The sequence below is a fragment of the Triplophysa dalaica genome, chromosome 7 (genome assembly GCF_015846415.1).
Source record: "Triplophysa dalaica isolate WHDGS20190420 chromosome 7, ASM1584641v1, whole genome shotgun sequence".
NCBI lineage: Eukaryota > Metazoa > Chordata > Actinopteri > Cypriniformes > Nemacheilidae > Triplophysa > Triplophysa dalaica.
Genome location: NC_079548.1, coordinates 21,679,303 through 21,697,190, shown reverse-complemented (window position 1 = coordinate 21,697,190; position 17,888 = coordinate 21,679,303). Strand labels below are relative to the sequence as shown.

The 17,888-nt window shown below is 36.9% G+C and overlaps 1 protein-coding gene across 1 annotated transcript; it reads right to left on the bottom strand.

Moving 5' to 3' along the window:
- Window positions 1–2,316: 2,316 nt before the first annotated feature.
- On the bottom strand, window positions 2,317–16,710 carry cacng4b (calcium channel, voltage-dependent, gamma subunit 4b). The gene is made up of 4 exons (XM_056754049.1): window positions 16,272–16,710; window positions 9,164–9,247; window positions 8,442–8,582; window positions 2,317–7,312 (listed from the first exon to the last, which is right to left on the bottom strand). Exons 1-4 carry the CDS (start codon window positions 16,492–16,494, stop codon window positions 6,792–6,794), a joined length of 969 nt encoding a protein of 322 aa, XP_056610027.1. The 5' UTR covers window positions 16,495–16,710; the 3' UTR covers window positions 2,317–6,791.
- Window positions 16,711–17,888: the final 1,178 nt, after the last annotated feature.

The window sequence follows — 17,888 nt, the reverse complement described above, 5'->3', positions numbered from 1 at the left end:
CGGCTGATAAGACCATTCAAATGGACTAATTTCTTAATACAGAGTAAACAGGGTGTTAATAGGGGCATTAGAGAGCATGGCCATGGCCAAGGTCATAGACACCTGGCGCCATAATAACCCTGAAGAATACAGATTTCACTTTAAATTTTTAACATTTGCCTTGCTTTTTATGTCGTTCCATTCTGTGACAATCTTAAATAAGAGCACATTGGTCTATTTATGTGAAACTCAAATAAGGTTTTCATCATTTTTACATCATCTGAAGATTAGGCAGTATTTGCTTGTGCAAAGATTGCTTTCTGAGGTGTTTTGCGTGCTTTCTAAATCCTTGGTATGTGGTTGCTAAAGTGCTCAGAGTGGTTGCTATGGTATTCTGATTGATGGGGAAATCATCGCTTACTGGCTCAGGTCACAAGAGTCCACCTTCAGGTTTCTGTGATGTTCTGGAGATATGACTCAGGTACCTCCTACTCTATGATTTATCAGCTGTGTACAATTCATCCACTCATTGCTAAAAAAGGACTAGCAGCATGAACTCTCCATAACCATGAACAATGCTAACCATTGTTTAATTTGGTTAAAACTAATATTTTATTAAATTGTATTAAAGATAGTGCAGTAATGTTGTGCAGGAGGTATACAACTCAGTTCAAGTAAAAAACGTTTGTTTGAGATCAAAAGCAATCCGTGTTTGTAGATATTTTTTGTTGAATAAGCCACCTGCAATCTTTCAGCTGATATCACTTCAATGCACAAATCTTTCAACCCCGTAATACATGGCATTGGAAGGTCTGACTCACTCACTATGCAGAAGTGAGTGGAATATTTTTTTATTATAAAGGGGTCATATGGTGTAAAATCGTGTTTTTCTGTGTCTTAGATGTGTTGGCCATAAATGTATTCGACTCGTAAAATTTCAAAAATGAAATTGACGGAAACAAAAGATGTAGGGCTGGGTGATGCATATCACGATTCATGCTAATTGTACATGTTTATATCAATTTTGAAATAATGTGTTTTATGCACAGCTCAACTATGGCTCTTTGATCAATAGGAAGAACTGCTCAATCTAAAATCAAGATGGGATAGAGTCGTTTATAACGTACATTTGAGAACACTATTCAAACATAATCACTACTTTATGATCAGTGTTGGATGTAACTAGTTACTAAGTAATTAGTTACTGTTATTTAATTACTTTCCCCTTAAAAAAGTAAAGTAAGGGATTACTCTTATTTTTTTGTAATTTAATTACAGTTACTTTGGATGTAATTGAAATAAATACTGTGTAATGTTTGTAATAGTGGAGTTGACATTAAAATTCAAAGTCTAACTTTAAAACGATCGTATTAATGTAACTTTCTCACTTTAGTCAGTTAATAAGAGTACTTTATGTAGTTTCTAGTAATATACCCAACACCGTTTATTATCATGAAAATACCTGTAAAGGTTTGAAGAACAGCGACAGAATATGACCATTGGCATTTCCTGGAACTAATCATTCTTCTTCTGTTTCCAATATTCAGAATGCCCTGTGGCTTGCAGATGTGGCGCCACGTAACCGTTATTCATTGAGAAACTGAGAGCATAAGAACAGCACGATATATCGCCCAGCCCTAAAAAGATGCTTTCTATCTAAAAGCGAATGCTCACCCAGACCTGCCTGAAACACCTTGTCTGTACAATTGCTCTGGAACCTGATGTTCCAAATATGCTAAGAGGAGTTACATTTCTGTCACACGCTTGCAGTATTCCACCAATCACTACACACTGTTTAACTGGCCAATCATAGCACACCTCACTTTTCAGAGCCATGAGCTTTGTTAAAAATCCAGGCGTTTCAGAGAGGCGGAGCAAAGAGGAGATACAAACATGCACGGTATGTGGAAAATACAGCGTTTTTAAACCTTAAATCATGTATACACATCTAAAACAAACAATAATATTTGTTTTAGCCGTGTCATATGACCCCTTTAATAACACCTCATCTAGGTGTTAAAACATTAGGCTTGTCAATGTATGTAAAAATGCTCAAAATCTGGTTAAAATTTGGACTGTCACACATCTGTTGAGCAGTTTTATTTCTTTTAAAAATATCGGAATGAAATTCAAACACACGTTTGGAAGGTGTTTTCCCATCTATTATGTAACCATTCCTGTGCAGACCACTCCGTAAGATGTAAACAAAGCTGGTTCAATTCTGGCCCTGAAGCATTTAACACTACAAACGTTTGAAATTACAGTATAACTATCCGAACATTTATACCCAAATAAAAAAAATTAAATACATGAGCGAGACAACATACCCCTGTTTACTTTATTTATGTGAGCAACAATATGTCGACATCATCTGTGGTACAGAGAAATACTGAGATCAACATTATTAAATCAAGAAAATGGCTAAATGCTTTCCATGAACAGAGAGTACATAACAGGTATTTATAGTGTTTGATGCTTGGCAGTAAGATCCATCTGTTAATAATACTGTTAAAAGCACACAAAGTTAATGGGGTAAAGAAAAAACATGCAAACATTAACACCTACCGCTCTACAGAGAGCTGTGGCTGAAAGCTCAGGTCATAATGGCTTTGCTAAGAAAAGGTGTGGCAGTAAATGCTTTCAATAAGTCACACGCCTACCAGATATATACAGTTAGCTGTTTCATGGATTTGAAAGCGCGGAAAATGAAGTCTTCCGCGAAAACTGACTTTCCACAAAGGACCTGGGACACGGGACGGAGTGAAACAAAGGAGGGTAGAAAGTTATGATGTCAACTCCAGGCGTAAGGCTCTGGTGAGGGTAAGACACTTTCAATGGTCTTCTAAATGGCTGGATCGGCCACACTGATGTCTCAAATGCTGCTTTCCTCTAGATATTTATCAGCTGTCTGTGCGATGTTTCTCTGGGCTGACCGACTCCAAAAATGGTCTTTCATTTCCAGATGTCTGACATTTCTCAGCATTTATCCTTTTATCAGTGGACTCACACAATGTCAGATCCCCAGTGGTGGTCCATTCAAATGCAACACGGCCGTCACTCAAATTCTCGAGAAGGCGTGGCTATGTTTAACCCACATTCAGACAAATACCAAGAAGAGGTTGAACCTATGCAACATCACTCTTTGACACATTCACAAAGGGAGGAAACAATACTGCCTGGTTAACTACTAACTGTTGATTGTTGACCACAATAGTCACATGTCAATGTGTTGAGTCCTGTGGATCTGCCCTCCTGAAGAGACCAAGGTGATCACATGTTTCTTGGACGATGGTCCCCGGAATAAGACACTAATGTCTCCAACAGACTTTGTATCAACAACCTTATGATGATGCTCTTATTGTGCATTATTTACGCTTTATGCTAAAGAAAATAATTCATCAATTACTCACATTGTATCTAACACAAACTTCTGTTGTATACGTGACCTCACCAAAATCATTTAACCCGTGTATGGTGTCCATGTGTTTGTTGCTAAGCCAATATTTACGTCTCTAACACATTATTCAGCTTTTAAAGCAATACAAACAAAAAACGTTTTACAATGTTCTTTACAGATGTTACATAGACTGCATATATGGTCAATATGTGTCATTTACATTAGTTAATGCCGAATGTATTCAACTGAATATAGATAACTATGTGTTCAGAGGTGTATAAAGTTGTTTTTATGAGATTCTTCTATCTACATTCACCGCGGGTCCCCTTTCCATGGAATTTGCTATGTTGTTTCTTCAGTAAAGGAAAAACTGCTTTACAGAGCGAGATTCGCAAACATGTTATCTCCTTCTGCAAAGAAGCAAGAATGTGATGACACTTTCCTGTAGCTCAGTGGTAAGAGCGGTTGTGGGATCGATCCCAGGGGATTGCAAATGCCTATGTAAAAAACGTATAGGATAATGCAATGTAAGTAACTTTGGATAAAAGCATCTGCCAAATGCCTAAATGTAAATGTAAATGTCACCTTTGTCCTGTGAAAGCCACCGTAGTGCTTCAAAAGGGAGGGAGTGAGTCGTTGGTTGCAATTCGCTACCTTACCTTATGATTAGGTGTAAAGACTTGTAGCTTAAATAAATAAAAATTGCTGTTTTTATAAACATTAAAAGTGCATCCCATACACCTGAGTACCACACAAGGGTTAACTTTCAGTCAATGACTTCCAGCAAGTAGGGCAGAGCCTCCACAACAGCCTGTAAACTAACATCAGGGTTTGTTTCCATTCAGATATAAAACAGATAAAATTCCTGTCTAACTGTATGACCTGCTTTACTCTGAAATATTTCTCATTACAGAGGTATCATTGGTTGCCAATACCGATTTATGTAAAGCAAGAATGGTGCTTTAAAAGGTTCTTCGATGCCATAGAAGAACCTTTTTGTTCCATAAAGAACCTTTTACTAGGGATGCATGATAAATTATCGGCTTTATCCGTACCGATAAATGGTCATTTTTAATGATATCGGTATCAGATAATAAAATGATAGCCGATAAACCACTAGTTAAACCGCTTCGGCTGCATTCTGCTCTCAGTTAAAACCCAGTACAGTACTGTCTTCGTGTCATGATCATTTACTTACTGCTGTTAGCAAAACATTGTTGATGTAGGTAGGCCTACATTATGTAGATATTTACGAATGTATAAATTATTGGAACAAAAGCATATTTTTTGAATCAGACTGCTGTTGGAATGCTTTCTGTTTTGAGACCTGTTAGACTAGTGGCGATTTAGAAAAAAACTTTTTTGGCCTTCTCTAGAAGAATGTCTATAATTTGATTATTTAATAAAAATTATAGCAGAAAAGTTTAAAAGTTAAATAATTTTTATCCAGTGTAAAGTAGGTTTGGTACATGATTTTCAGAGGGGAAAAGAGAATTCATGATTTTTAACCTTGTTTTCTGCAGTGAATGTTTCTAATTAAAGCAGGTGTGTCCACTTTTTTAGCCTTTTTTTTCAGTCTCAGAAAATGTCATATTGATACTAAGATACTATATATCGGCCAATATTTTGATTATCGGCTTCTAATGTAAAAGAATTATCGTTTACTGTTATCGGCCAAAATGTACTTATCGGTTATTTTAATACAGTTTGACGAGCTAGTTCTTCTTCGCTGTAAAAATAATATTGACCGCCTTAAATTGCAACCAAATTGAGTGCAGTTTGTAATGGAAAGTAAACAGTAAGTTTGTTAAATAATATATTAGATTGAATATCAGATTGAAATTACAGTTTGATTGCACTTCAAAATTTAAGGCAGCAAAAATGTTGTTTGATATTTAAAGTCAAGTACTGTATGCAATGTATAATTTCAATTTAACTTATATAGCGAATTGTTTCTTTGTTTGCAAAAAAACTATTAAAATGTAAATGCCAAGTTAACACAACACAAATGTTTTTGTCATCTTAACTAAAAAATTTAAGGCAGCGAGGTAACAAATGTGATTAAGTTGAATCAACTCATTGATAAGTTAAAATAACAAAGATATTTGTTGTTTGAACTAGAAAATAATACTTAAGTCAACTTGGAAAAATCATTACAAAGACTAATTTTTAAAGGTGGACTCTACTTTGAACACAACAAGAAATTTATTGTTAACTTAACATCATATTTTAAGGCAGCGGGGTAAAAAAATGTATTGACTTAATTCAACAAATTGTTTTTTACAGTGTACCTTTAACATCTAAAGAAACTTTCTGTTTCACAAAATGTACTTTGCGGTGAAAATGGGTTCTTCAGATTATAAAAAAATAAGAAAGAGATGGTTCTCCAAAGAACCTTTGACTAAATGTTTCTTTGTGGAACCAATAATGGTTCTTCTATGGCATTGCTGTGAGGAACCTTTTAAGCACCTTTATTTTTTCTTTAGTGTTCCTTCGTCAACAACTTTCACCAAAATATTGGTCAACCAGCTACACCAGCAAGAAGCAGCATAAACCAGAGTACACAGACATGGAAAATTCACACTGGTCTAAACTGTTCTTTTTCAGCAGGGTGTACACTAACAATCGGTGAATCCCTTTTCCAGTGAACATTTACAGATTAAATTTGGCAGCCAAAATATGGGACACAAGAAGATCAAACCAGTGGATCTACGACACAAAAAGCCAAAGGCGTGTATTATTAAGTGGATACGTCTGAGGATCACTTACAGCACCTTTAACTAATACTCCTACAGTAGTTTTACAACAACACAAACCGAGAAACTCTGCAGCAGTTTGAAAGTGGCTCTAGAGTAAGTGTGAGCACTGCCAAGCTGATAGGCACAATGAGGACTAGACAACTATGGCTACAAACAACAGGACACTTGAAAAGACGTTCAGTATTCAACTCGGGTTCGAGCTAAAACCACTTGGAGGGGAAGGCTTCAGCTGTGAGCCAACATTAGCACCAAACAATTCATAAGTAATTTTCATATCAGTATACATTAAGAGTATGGCACTGTACTGACAAACGAACTGACAATCGATTTTTTTTATCGACAGTCATTGAGTGGCTTATACCAAGTTCAAATGCTGTATTGTTTGAAGACGGTTCGCTTCACATCTTGTCTCAAAGAGTCTCTGAGAATTTCCAACTTCTCCAAAGATTCCCAACATTCTCCAAAACACACACCAGCAATCCAAAACCAAATCTGTTTTTAATAACACAGTGCTTCTCCTTCACCAACGGGACGTCCCATTTGTTGACTGGCGGCACCAATGAGAATCCTTTCCTCCGGCATCTGTCACAGGCCACCGACCCCAGCTGGCTATCCATATCAAACGGTCGTATCACTACCTGCTCCAAATTGTAGCCTCATACGGGCGTCGTCCTCCTGTTGACACCGTCATTAAGGTCTTTGGAGTAGCAGTTGTGCACTTGGAGGAATCCAGAATCATGGTCAGGGCTGTACGAGCTGTCCGTCCCTGATTTGAGGGGATCTCTTGTCAACGTGTACATGTTAATCTCTCCTAAAGGAGCTGAGCTCATCAACTTGAGTCCCATGGGCGACACCTCGCGAGAAGCTTCCGAGGAACGAGAGCTGGAGCGCGAGTGCCGTCTGCGGTAGCGGTAACTGGGCATCCGGGAATACGGAGAAGGAGAAGAGGTAGACTTGATGAACTCTCGGTGTGCTTTGAAACGTACTTCTTTGTTCTTCTCGATGTAGATGTTGACAGCAAGAACGGCCACGGCCTCGGCCACGATGAACGAGAGCGCGCCGAAGTAGAAAGACCACCCATAGTTATTCTGGTTCTTCTTGTCCTCGTCCCGCTTGTCGCTGGGGTCTCCGGCGTTGCTGGAGATGTAGACGATTATGCCGATGATGTTGCTCAGACCTGCCGGACAAAAAACAGAGCGGAGAAGACTGAGAACAACTTGCGTGTCTTGTTCATTTATTCTAACCTAGAAAGACATTCGACTAACATTTGGCACGTTAAACAGATCTTAATCTCAAAAAACAAGAATGGTGTTTGATAGAACATCAAATACAAAATCATGAGGTGCAGAGAATGTGAAGGGTGTGACTGTTTTCATTTAAATAAGTATTTGATTTGATTTTTAAATAAGCCTGGACTTAAGTAATAATGTTTGTGTTATACTGGCTTGGTTAGATAACCTGATCGGACTGTCCAGTCACGTTGTCTGTTGAATTTTGTGACCCAAACCCAAACCAAGACCATATTAGATCGGCTTTAGTGTTTAACCCAAGACTATTTACTAATTAACTGATAAACAACTTTGTACAGTTTAATATGTTGCAATAAAATAAGTAATAAAATTGTTGTACCAACTCTTTACTTTTTGTTGGAAGTCAGTTGAACTTTAACCATAGTTAAACTATAGTAACCATAGTTTTAATTGTAGTAAAATCATAATAACCATAATAGTAATTACAATATATTTTCACAAACAACAAGAATTTAACCATCTATAGTTAAAGGGGTCCGGTTTGGTCTATTTTTCAAAGTCTTTATTATGTTTATGCTAAACAATAGGTGTTCACGTTTCGATTTTAAAAAATGATTTATTTATAAAATATTTCACCTGTGTTTTACACCGTAATGTCGATTCTCAGAAAACAGGCCTAGTTCTAGGAATTCCCTCCTACCAAAAGCCTCTGAATGGTCAAAATGAGCCAGTCTTTTGTGATTGGTCTACCGCTTAGAGTGTGTTATGAGATGTCCTGCCGGTTACCCTATCCATGTTCCAGGGGGCAGGGTCAATGTAAACTTGTGGATTCATGATGTCACTAACCCAGGTAAACGTTTGCGGTAATCCCAACGAGCCATTGATTGTAATCTCATTGTGGAAAATATCGTAACTTTCTGTGAACTTTGAGTGTTTCGACTGCTCAAACAACTATACTACTTACTAACTAAATGTAAAGAAGTACAATTCCACATTTATAACAATGTTTTTTGTTCTATTTTACAATATAGTATAGTGAACTGGAAGATCACATACCTGCTGCCACGAACAGTATCCCAGCGCTCAGTAATATGCTGTTCCTCTTGCTGTAGATACGGCCCACCCCTACACACAGACCCCCCAGCATCAGTAGAACGGTACAGAGGATGGGGAAAACACTGGAGGCACGCACGATACCTGCGCACAAACATATTTTCACTCACTCCAAGCTTGAATGCTATCCCCCCAAAAAAACGTTCATGTTGAGAACCAATAAAGGCCCATTCAAAATAAGGATGATGATAACCAGGGCTTAATTTCACCTCATTTGACGGATCCCGCTCCGCAAACAAATGTTCGTGCTGACCTGTTGCATGCACGTAATTATATGTATAAAAATTATAATGGAAATAACTATTTTATTGTGTTTACGACAAAGCAGTGAAGTTGCTGCGATTGCTGGAATATTATGTGTGCGCGTAAAGTGACAGAGCATTCGCTTAAGCTGTTACTTAAAACTGCAGAAACAACTTAAAAACGCTGAGACTATGAGTACATCAGTCTTTAAACGTTGATGCTCTTCTGAAATGTGGGATGTGGTTTTCTGACACGTTGCATGCTTGGCATTATACAGTATATTGAAGGGAAATTATCTTGATGTACACTTCAGAGAGATATATTTGTGTTGTTGGCCAAAGTTTTATTAAATGCTGTGAAGCAACGCAGATGAAAAAGGATTTAGGCAGAATTTTTCCTGAAGATACTGTAAGTTCACTCACGTAAGAGATATTCAGAGCTGTCTGTGTCATAATCATTATCATCAGGGAAATGGTTGATTCTGTAACAACTTCCTTTGTTGAGACCTGAAAAATAAAGGAAGTCAAGATTAGTTTCATTGAGACATGATCTATAAGAAACACCCGATGTGGCACAGATGAGACACAACAAAGAGCATCATCATTGGCATCCGGCATATAGCAGCATCTTCCAAATTTGCTCCGGTCATCTGAAACCCTCACAATGATAAAAAAATTCTGTGAATTCTTAACAGGAACATGTTGAACGCTCTACCCTTAAAAGAGCCTTTACACTTTGCTTTGCTTTTATGTTAACCAATGGTATATGACTTTGTAATCATTGGCTGGATATTACAAAGCCGCATTACCTACAACAATATGCTTTTGTAGTTATCTGTTTTTTGTTAGTTTCAGCCTCAGCCATCACACCCACAGGCCGTAGTCTGAACGTCTGATGTGTAACACACACAACATTAGAAACAACTTCAGTATTACCAAAGTCATGGTTGCAGATCGGAGACATAGGTTTTCTAGAAGACATACTTGCAAGGGCTTCACATTTTCACCCACCTAAACATGACACTAAACAACCAACGGTGATCTGTTTCTTCACTTGTCAGACAGCCGTTACTTAGCCAATGAAAGGTCGGCTATGCAAGTCTAGGTTTGCTTTGCAATTGTTTTGTATTTATTTTGAGGGATAAGGATTTCTATCTCTTGAATACTGTGCACAACACAGTCATAGACGTGTGTTGAGAAAGAGAATAGGGTTAAATGAAGCTTGGTTTCACTTCAAGCGAGGTAATAAAGACTCCCGTTACACATCAATCTTCAAGTTTTCTTGTCTAGTCATTGTATTAAAAAACAGTAAATGAATGATTATATATTAAATATTATTAGGATTTACATAAATACCCTATTCTGTGAGAAACCTTACACCGTTTCTACATCCAGCGCAAGGTGACACGACAAAAGATATTAGAAACGGATTAGAAATCAGAGCTTATAGCCCAGTGGTTAGTGGTCCCAGTTATGGCGCTGTTACGCTCCGGGCGACCCGAGTTTGAGTCCCAGCCCGTGGTCCTTTCCTGATCCCTCCACTTCACTTCCTGTCCTCACTCTCCTACTGCCCAAACTAAGGCAAATGGCCAAAAATAAATCTTAAATAAAAGAAAAAGAAAAAGAAACGCAATATAACACATTATACTTTAAAATTGTGTGCACACCGGATGCAGCGCGACGCAATGTTACAAACCCATGTAAAACAAGCAGGTTGTCATGTCGCGTCATGCCTATCGCTTCCAGTGTAGACAAAGTGTTAGATACAGATATAATGGTATATATACATTTATTTTGCAGTCCTGTTCTTCACATAAAGTTCTATATGTGCTATGTACTCACTGTGTAATTGTATACAGCAAGTACCAACTCTATAAACTATCTATGACCCTAAACCTGACAGTAACCCATATCAAGTACATATTTGTTATGTGAGTACACTATAAGTGTAAATGAAGAGTTTGTTTCCAAATTGAGATAACTGAGCTAAAAAAATCTAAATTAAAATTTTATTGGGGGAGTTACAATGTAAAACTTTACTGCAATTCCGCAGCAGGTTTGCCAGTAACTTCCTTTAGATTTAGTGTACAATTTAGTTTTAAGTACAATCTTACCTAATTTATATATTTTTCTTTCATAAAACAAGACTAAATCTCTTGGGTCACTTTTCTTGTTATGTAAATGTATCGTAATTCAAGAAGTATTAAATACTTTTACAGAAAACAAGAGTAAGATGCTTAGGAAGAAGGTCTTTTCGTAGTGTTGCTGTACTGCCAGTCTCTCATTGCTCTTTTTGAATGTCAAAAGTCAGTGTGTTCATTTTGATTAAGTAATTGAAAACAGTACTAATTGGAAAGTAAATTAAGTAGTAATTAAATCTACAAACTTGCTGCAAAAACTACAGCAACGTTTAACAGTGTAACTGTATTTCTTTAGTTATTATGGCTTGACATTAATTGTAATGCACAATGAACATTTCATGAGTTATCTCATTTCGGAACCAAACTCTACAAATATTGTCAACTATACATTTGGCAAACATTAAGTTGGATGATAAATATCATATAATATTACATACAAACTGTATGTATGTCTACTCTACTTCTGAAACCTCGGATATCTCAACAATTTCTTTGTTTTTCAGGAAATGCAAAAAACACAGTGCTTTTTAAATGATTAAATATTGTGCTGTCAAAGTTGACAAGCACTGTTTATAAGTTTTTATTAGTTAGATTTTGACAAAACCCAGAAGCAAACATAAAGGCTTACTAATGATTTATGTCAAAAAATAAAAATCACGGAATATGGAGAACAGCAGTGACCATAACATCATGGAGACTCTTATGTGAGCTGTTTGGACAGCTACACGATATTCAAAATAAACTACATAAACCCCTTCAGATTAACCTGGCATTGTGGTGGTGAGTTTTGCTTGAGCAAGCATTTCCTAGAGAAAATGTAAAAGATTTCACTGCGACACATGTGAAAATATATCAGGGCTGCTGGGCCTTGGTAAAACCAGTCTTTATTCTTTCAATTCAATGATAACCCCTCATGCTGCAACCTTGGAACCATCTGAAGAATTTAGCTTCCACAATGAGATAACTCAGTTGAATTTTTTTTTATTGTGCATTCAAATTAATATCAATCCAATTGCAGTTTGATTTAAGCCGTAATTAAGATACAGCTAACTGACACAATAAAAACATGTTTACATAATAAAAACATGACAGAGTTATCTCACATTGGAACCAAACTCTTCATCTTCTCACATCCACCAGTGTACCAGAACTTCAACAAACCACCCAAACTGCTTTTAACAGGTTATTTGAGAACTTTCCTAAATGTGTACATTGAGCGCGATGTGTCATAGAAGATGCTCTCAGTCTTTTGATATGTGGGTGGTGGGTTAACGCCCCGGCGATTGAAGTGTACCTGGACTCATAACGACAAAATAAAAGACTTTGCTTGACTGACACGGATATGCATGCAAGAGGGAGCGAGGAGAAAGCGAGCGTTCGCTCCCTCCGGCCTCCCAGGAGGTATCAATGAGCATGTCTCCTCCATGGCAACCTCAGGTCTGATCCAACAATCTTATTTCAATAATGTCTCCAAGGATGCCTTTGACATCTTCATTGTTGTTTAATACAGCAGACAGCCATGCTCTACTCTCCCTGTGCCAAAAGGTCCCTCTTGTCCCCCGAACTCACATCCCCGCCGGGCAGATTCAGCGCGCTGAGGAAACAGCTGTCACATTCCACTCCTCATGTCGCCTCAAGGATTCGTTTTGTTATAATTGTGAATCGGGGTGGGGAGCCAATCGTTCGCCTCGTTGATGTATTCAACCAATCACTGCTTTGGATGTTAGGGCAGATTTTTGCCCTCCCTTGTCATCACAATTCTGTCAGTAATTCTGGCTATTAAACCAGTGAAGTACACAGTGAAGAAAACACTCACTACCTATTAACTTATTAATAGTGTTTAGGCCATGTATCATCAAATGTGATGCCACTATCTCAGGTTTAGTATTGAACATGGCAAACTTTTACATTTATTTATAAAAATATGTGTCCTATGTTAAACAATTTCAACATAACATAATATCTTAAAGACTAGAGGCTAATATCATTGCCATATTACCTTGCAATGGGATGTTTTGACTAGAAAAGCACAGAATATTTTGGGCCGATATTTGTTTAACAAACAAATATTGGTTGATTCCGATACCGATACTGGTAATTGCATACAGTACTATACAATTGTAGCTAGTTTTTCAGCATTCAATTAATTTTTCTGAACATGAATTGGATCCATTTAGGTTCTAAGAGAGGCACAAGTGTAAATGTGCCTTAATGTAAGTTTAGATAAAAATATAATAAGATAACATAACAATCTTCAAAGGTGATATTTGCTAACCAATATTTTATTTTATTAAGAACATTTACTCAAATTTGACTTAAAATGGATCATTTCTTTTATAAAATTTAAATAAAGTCTGTGCTGTTGCTATTTACATTAAATTTTTTGCTCAGAGAAAAAAATAGGATATTCAGACGTCCAACTCATTAATAAACCAGGGACCTATGAAATCTTTTTTATTTTCTCCCAACTTCCTTTACAAAATGCACATCTGCCTTTATTTTTCTGGATTTTTTGTTTTATTTTTTGTGTGTTGTACATCTTGGTTAATATGGACCAGTTTCTTAAATCATATGTTTTTTTCTTTTGCTGTTTTATGTCTACTTATATTTAATTATTAGTCTTATAATTTTTTCAAAAACAGTCTGTTATATGGTTAACTGGACTTTTATTTTGACAACTTGCTGCAAAGTTTGACAGCAGCTTCACTCAAACGGTTAAATGCTCATGAGGTCAACTTTGTAAGAGAAGCACTGATTCACTTTATGTGTTCGTGTCCACCAGATGCTAAAAAGTCCCATACACAAAACCACACCACTCATTCACATGTAGAACTAGCAGATTGCATATTTACAATTTGAATTTCATTAGCTGTTTATTATCGTTTTCCAGATAAAACAAGTGGTACAACAATACAGCCCGGATAAGAGCCTGTGTGGACCTTCAGGACCCATGACAAGAAACTGCATTTCTGTTTGGAAAACATGTAATTTGATCACGACACGAGAATCGATTTTGTAGCTCATCACCAGCAGCAGCTGCTTTTAATGAAAAACATATGCTTATTGAAACCAAAAGAGTTTTCCATTAGACATGAAACAGTTATGAGGTTTATAAGGTGAGCGGAGAGAAGGCACGTGGCGATGAGAAGACACTTCAAATCCTCCACTAACAAACACAATGATAAGCATACGGCTATTAACTACTAAATGCTCCAAGTCTGAATGATTTAAGAGGAATTGATCAAGCATACATTTGGCAGATGCTTCTATCTAAATCAATGTGGATATCAACAGATCTGTTCTCTGAGAATCACATGACTTGTGCTACCAGCTTCAGGAGCACTATAAAATATTTGATTGTTTTTTATATGCAACTATTTAACACACAACTTACTGAGTTACCCAGAGTGTACTGAGTAGTGTAAAGCTCTGCCTGGATTTACTGATATTGTACAAAGCCAAAGTTTGGTTTGTATTTCATTTTATTTCTTGATTATAATTTGGCTCCTTGATATGACTTTCAACTAAGCAACGAGGCCAGACTTGCGCAGACTATACTTACATCTCTTGTCAGTTAAAGCGATACTTCAACCAAAAAATAAAATTCTTTCATCATTGACTCACCCTCAAGTGGTTTCAAATCTGTATAAATGTGTTTGTTCTGATGAACGCAGAGAACGATATTTTGAAAAATGTTAGCAAATGACATGGCAGGAAAAATTGTTATATTGTTTTTTCTTCTTCTGTTGAACACAAAATGTGATATTTTGAAGAATTAAGGAAATAAAACAGTTCTTGGGCAACTTAAATTTTTCCAACTATGGTAGTCAATGATGTCTCAAAAATGTCAGTTGCTAACATTTTTCCATCTTTCTTTGTGTTTATCGAACTTGACAACGACTTGAGAGTGAGTCATTCATGACAGAATTTAGTAATTTAAGTAATTGTTGAGTGGAGCATCCCTTTAAGCTGGAATCTGTAACTCTTGCATCTATATCACCATCTCTGTTTAAAACATGAATTTGCAGGTTACTTATTCTTATGTGTATCAAAGTGTCTGACATTTGCCATGAAATCATACCAGACAGCTCTTTATTATACGCTTATACTGTTGTGAATCATGATAAGCTTTCAACACATCAAGAGTCCTCTCATTTCTGGAATCAACAAATGTTTTTACGTTGAAGATCATGAAAATGACAAAAGACATTTTTAGAAGGTATGGTTGTAAATGAACAGATTTTACATTTACAGTTAGTCATTTAGCAGATTTTTGAAAGATTTTATGACCAGTGATATCCGTGTTTAGCCTTTGCACGCATGTATGATGTAATCTGCCTCATCAAAGCTCACCGTCACTTACATCAGTGAAAAATGTGTGCCTCTTAAAATTATATTTGATTTAAAAACATATGTCAAGCATTTTGTCCTGTCTGTGCCTCTTTTTTCCGTTTACGGACAATGACAAGAAGCAACAGATTTATCTATTTTTAAACATTGGCCACGTTACCATAGCGATTTCAGACATATTGTTTCCAAGCAACAGCATTAAATGCAAGAAAAACATGAATGAAGGAAGAGATTTAAAAGGAGAATCGCCGGTCTGATTACACCTTTCTGTCCATTCAAGAAACTCATCAAAAGAATGTCAAAAGAGAGAAATGGAAAACATTTTTCAGTTCTTTTTAAATGGATGTCAAGTTAGAGAGAGCCTCTGAACTCCAATGAAAGGATTTCAACGAGTTGTTCTGGATGGTGGAACATCATTTTTATTGCTCAAATGATTCTCTTTCCTTAAATGGTATTTACAGGCATTCTCGGGTTGGGTTTCATTAAGTAATCTACTTCATCTCTCCTAACATTCCTTTGGGGAAATAAAACTGACACATGTGTTAATCATGTGAGTTTACAGATTTGATTTGTTAAAATGTAAATGTCAACATAATTTGATTTCACATATGAAATGTACTTTGATTTTAGCCTCTATTGACACATCTGGGAACATTGTTATTATCTTTTTTTAAACTCCAAAAATACCCAAGTGAGATGAGTGGAGATACAAATTTAGTTAACAAAAGATTGATCTCATGAATTAGCTCATGGCCTTTGAAAAACCAGGAGAGGAAGGGTTATTTAAGGGTTAACGTAAAAGTGATGTTGGTTAACTCGAGTGTCTCCAGGCAAGTTAAAGTCCATTTGCTCACCAGTTACACACACTTGAACTAAATCCCAGTCAAAAATGCATTAAGCATCTGTATTTTGACTTCACTTGGGGTGAGGAACAAAAGCTTCCCAACCAAGCCTCTCGGTCTCCATCGCGCAATACCGACAATAATGAACTTTCTTCTCTCTTTCTCTCTCTTTAAACAAAGCATACAAAAGCCCGTTACCTTCAATACAGCAGATCCTCCAAAGCCCGGAGTGCGTGAGATCTCCGCGGACTTTCTTGGGTTGCGTCTGCGTCTCGTCCGACGTGCTGTTGGTGGCGTTACAGATATAAGCCCGAGAATAAAGCCAATAGTCGGTCCCGATGGCGATGCTCATCAAACTAAAAGCCAAAAAAGCCCCGATAGTGGCCAGCAGCATCTGAACTCCACGGTCACGCCAAGCCATGGCCACTCATATTAGTAACAACAGCGACAATAATCCACGCGCCGCTCAAGCGCAGGAGCGCGTCATGTTTTGGGTACCATTTGCGCTCCTTTGTTCAGATCTGATCATCGCATCCCGCGTGTCAGGAAACTTGAGCGCATCTCCTCCACATGTTGCTGTTTATATACCGAGCCCCTCTGAGCTCACCCATCACGTTTACTTTAAGCTTTATGTGGGGTTTTGGCCATCACCGTGTCCGTTTGCCATAACCAATCCCCTCTTTTCCAAACTCAGATGGCTTTGATTTAGGATTGCGATGTTACGACCCCACCTTCAGCCACACTAACCAATGAGAAACTTACGTGGGCTTAAGAAGAAAATGATGCGCTCCTCTCCTTCATGATGGGAAACATTTTTATTGAGCCTCAAAGAAACCAAGAGTGAAAAGGAAACATACTGAATTGCAAACGCAGGTTACTCGACACATGAATTATAAGCACCAAATGCATGTTTTCACGAAATATTTCTATTCAGATGATGTTGTGGCCGTACAATTTTGCTAGGCGTCCCTGAAAATCATATAACCAGTTAGGACACGTATAAAACATTAGATATATAGCTTAAACCTGTCTTAATCAGTCGGAATGATCTAACATGTGTCATAAATAGGCACTGATGGTAAATACTTCATTGTCTTGCCAAATATTTAGCTGTTAATGCCATACATAAAATAAATGTTTGGATTCATTTGAAACGATTGCAATCACCTGGAGTAACTGGCACACAACCTTTGGAATCCCTATGCTGCATACTAATAAAGGATATTAACATTAGCCTACTGTAGAATTCCACCACTTAAAAAGTTGGAAATCACTTATTTCATATTTTCGGCCACAGATCAGATCTCACTGATAAATGCATCTTCATTATTCAGCTAATGCATACTCTTTACATTCATTACCATACTTGAATCTAATGTGTGTGCACATCATTATACAGAAACATGTCCATGTCTGTTTGTGTATTTAAAATATTTATCTCCAGATTAGAATACCCTGTAAAAGTACTAAGGGGTATTATGGCACCATCATAAAATGAAAAAAAAAATCCTTTAGTAGCCTAAAAATATGTTAACTAATGAACTCACAGTAAACATGAAAAATGTACTGTTTCGCAAAGTAAAAGTTATGAATTAACTGTTAACACATTTACAAATCGTCATGAAGTAGGAATATTTTTAGTTCAGTTAGCTAAGTTAAAACACGAAAAAACAAGTCAATATTAAAACCTACAGTAAAAAAACTTCAAAATGACAGTGACATATTTCCACTTCCAACGGGAACACTTTCGCTGGTCATCCCCGATCTTCAGCCTCCGCCAAGTTAGCAAACCGGTGATTCTTATTTTTCAAATGC

Bases quoted from the DNA above. Each gene is read 5' to 3' on its own strand.
- cacng4b (XM_056754049.1), bottom strand. From the start codon at position 16,494: ATGGCTTGGCGTGACCGTGGAGTTCAGATGCTGCTGGCCACTATCGGG. The intron at 9,248-16,271 runs GTAACGGGCTTT...TTTATTTTTCAG, and splicing joins GAGGATCTGCTGTATTGAAG to GTCTCAACAAAGGAAGTTGT. The intron at 7,313-8,441 runs GTATGTGATCTT...TTTGTCCGGCAG, and splicing joins GATACTGTTCGTGGCAGCAG to GTCTGAGCAACATCATCGGC.